Source organism: Nymphaea colorata, chromosome 7 (assembly GCF_008831285.2).
Source record: "Nymphaea colorata isolate Beijing-Zhang1983 chromosome 7, ASM883128v2, whole genome shotgun sequence".
Lineage (NCBI taxonomy): Eukaryota > Viridiplantae > Streptophyta > Magnoliopsida > Nymphaeales > Nymphaeaceae > Nymphaea > Nymphaea colorata.
The window spans coordinates 16,013,320-16,015,480 of NC_045144.1; the positions used below are offsets into that span (position 1 = coordinate 16,013,320).

General features: G+C 54.9%; 1 protein-coding gene across 1 annotated transcript; it reads right to left on the reverse strand.

The window, feature by feature from the left end:
- Window positions 1-203: 203 nt before the first annotated feature.
- LOC116257155 (mitogen-activated protein kinase kinase kinase 18-like) lies at window positions 204-1,773 on the reverse strand. The gene has a single exon (XM_031633767.2). The coding sequence runs from the start codon at window positions 1,698-1,700 to the stop codon at window positions 204-206; it is 1,497 nt and encodes a 498-aa protein (XP_031489627.1). The 5' UTR covers window positions 1,701-1,773.
- Between the last annotated feature and the right edge of the window lie 388 nt (window positions 1,774-2,161).

Sequence of the window (2,161 nt, forward strand, 5' to 3'; positions counted from 1 at the left end):
TTGGGAACGCCAACGAATCGGATCCAAGTCAGATCCATTTAAGGCCCTTTAATTTTTGCGTACTTCAACAAGATGGACTGTCTAGACCAGGCTTTTATGTGAATTAAGTCTGGCTCTTACCTTTTATTTTTGCGAATTAAACATGGTTCCTACTTGCCTTGATCTCATTTATTTGGACCAACTGACCAGTATGTTAGGTTAAATCAGCTGGGCTCGGACTCACGGTGAGCTACCGGAGAAGTCGCCGGAAAATATAAGAAATCACCACCACCAACCGGCACCATCGTTCCCGAACAGTGGTGCGGATCAGAGTAATCACCAAAAGTCGGCAACAAGGTTTCACACCCAATCACCGAAGTGGGCATTTCACACAGAGAGAGAGAGAGAGAGCAAATTGTTTGAATTGAATATTTATCAACAATTTGATTGATAACAAGATCAATGGAATTAATAGGACAACTCAATCTACTGATATGAGACTGACAATCGATTTCTTCTTCTTCTTGTTCGTCTTCTTCTTCAATTTCTTCCTCCTTTTCGATGCCACCGTTCAGAGCAGCCGAGTTCTCCACTTCAATCGGGCATTCATCGACCTTCTCGCTTGTAATCGATTCAATCGCCGGCTCGCTTGAATCCTGCGCGCCGGAAATGCTCGGCGACGGCGAAGTCTCCGGTGCATTGGCCCTCACAGGCACCCAATTCTCTCCCCATGACCATTCTGGCTTTTGAGCAACAGGAGAGAACAAGGCTCTGATTCGATTGGCGGCGGAGGGAGCGGGGGCAAGAACAGGGGAGGAACCGCTCGACTCGGTTCCCGTTTGGGTGCTGCGGTCTCCGAGAGAATTCCAAAGATCACGGTCAAGAATGCTCTTCGGCGAGTCGGAAAACGGCTCCCCTTCGACTTCCATGCTCTTCGATTTATTTACAAAGGGGTGTTGCAGCAGCTCCTCCGCCGTCGACCTCTCCCACGGATTCCGGCAGAAACACCTCCCGAGGAAATCCTGTCCTTCCTCCGACAAATTCTCCGGCATCTCCGGGACCGCGTCCGTGCACCCAATCCGGTAAAGAGCCGAGACCGGGTCGGTGACGTCCCCGGCCCAAGGAGGCCGCCCCGTGGCCATCTCCACCACAGTGCATCCCAGCGCCCAAACATCGGCCGCGGTCCCCTGGCTCTGTCCCCTGGCCACCTCCGGCGCCATGAAAAGCGGCGTGCCCGCCAAGCCGCCCGCCTCGGCGGCGACGCCCGTCCTCAACGAGCAGCCGAGGTCGCCAATCCTGACCTCGCCGTCCCTACCCACGAGCAAATTGCTCCCCTTGATGTCGCGGTGGACGATTCCAATCCCGTGGAGATAGCGGAGGCCCAGCAGCACCGACCTCGCGTGGCGACTGATCTCCTGCTCCGGCAGGCGGCCGCCCTGGCGCCTGATCTCGTCGCAGAGGGTGCCGCGGGGGAAGTACTCCATGAAGAGGTTATACAACTCGCTGCCACCTTCGAGGGTGACATCGGCGCCGAGGCAGCGGACGATGTGGGGGGAGGAAAGGGAGGAGAGGATGGAGTGCTCTCGGCGGAGTTGGGCGGCGAAGGGGAGCTGGGCGGACTTGACGGCGAAGAGGGCGCCGGATTCGTGGAGTGTAGCGAGGGAGACGGTGGCGGAGGAACCGCGGCCTACGGTTGCTCCTCTGCTCCAGCCTGAAGCCATTGCTACATACAGAGACGATGCTTCCTTCTCTTCTTCAGCTCAATTCTGCAAATGCTTTTGAGCGTTTGGAGAGAGAAGCACCCAATCAAGCTCCTTTTATAGATACAGAAAATTTAGAGAGAGAGAGTGAGGGCAGGGAGTCTTAGTTGGGGTCCCCCTTGTCACCACGCTGGCTGCTTACGCAGCCCCTCCACGTTTCGTGCTCCCTCCTTTGCTGAGTTGGCCTGTGGTCCCCACCGGTGTTGCTTGGACAGCATGTCTGCCCGCGCGAGGTCGCGTGACTTCAGTTCCCCTCTTTTCCTAATTTTCTTTCGTTTCTCATTTTCTTGGAGACGCAAACGGCAGTTGTCACAGCGGTTGCCTTTCGCCTTTTCGCCACACTATATGTGGGGCCCGCTCAACTAAGCGTGGCTCCCCGCACTTGACGCTATAAATAAATAAATAAATTATATATATATATA

Excerpts from the sequence above, each read along its gene's own strand:
- LOC116257155 (XM_031633767.2), bottom strand. The coding sequence starts at position 1,700 with ATGGCTTCAGGCTGGAGCAGAGGAGCAACCGTAGGCCGCGGTTCCTCC.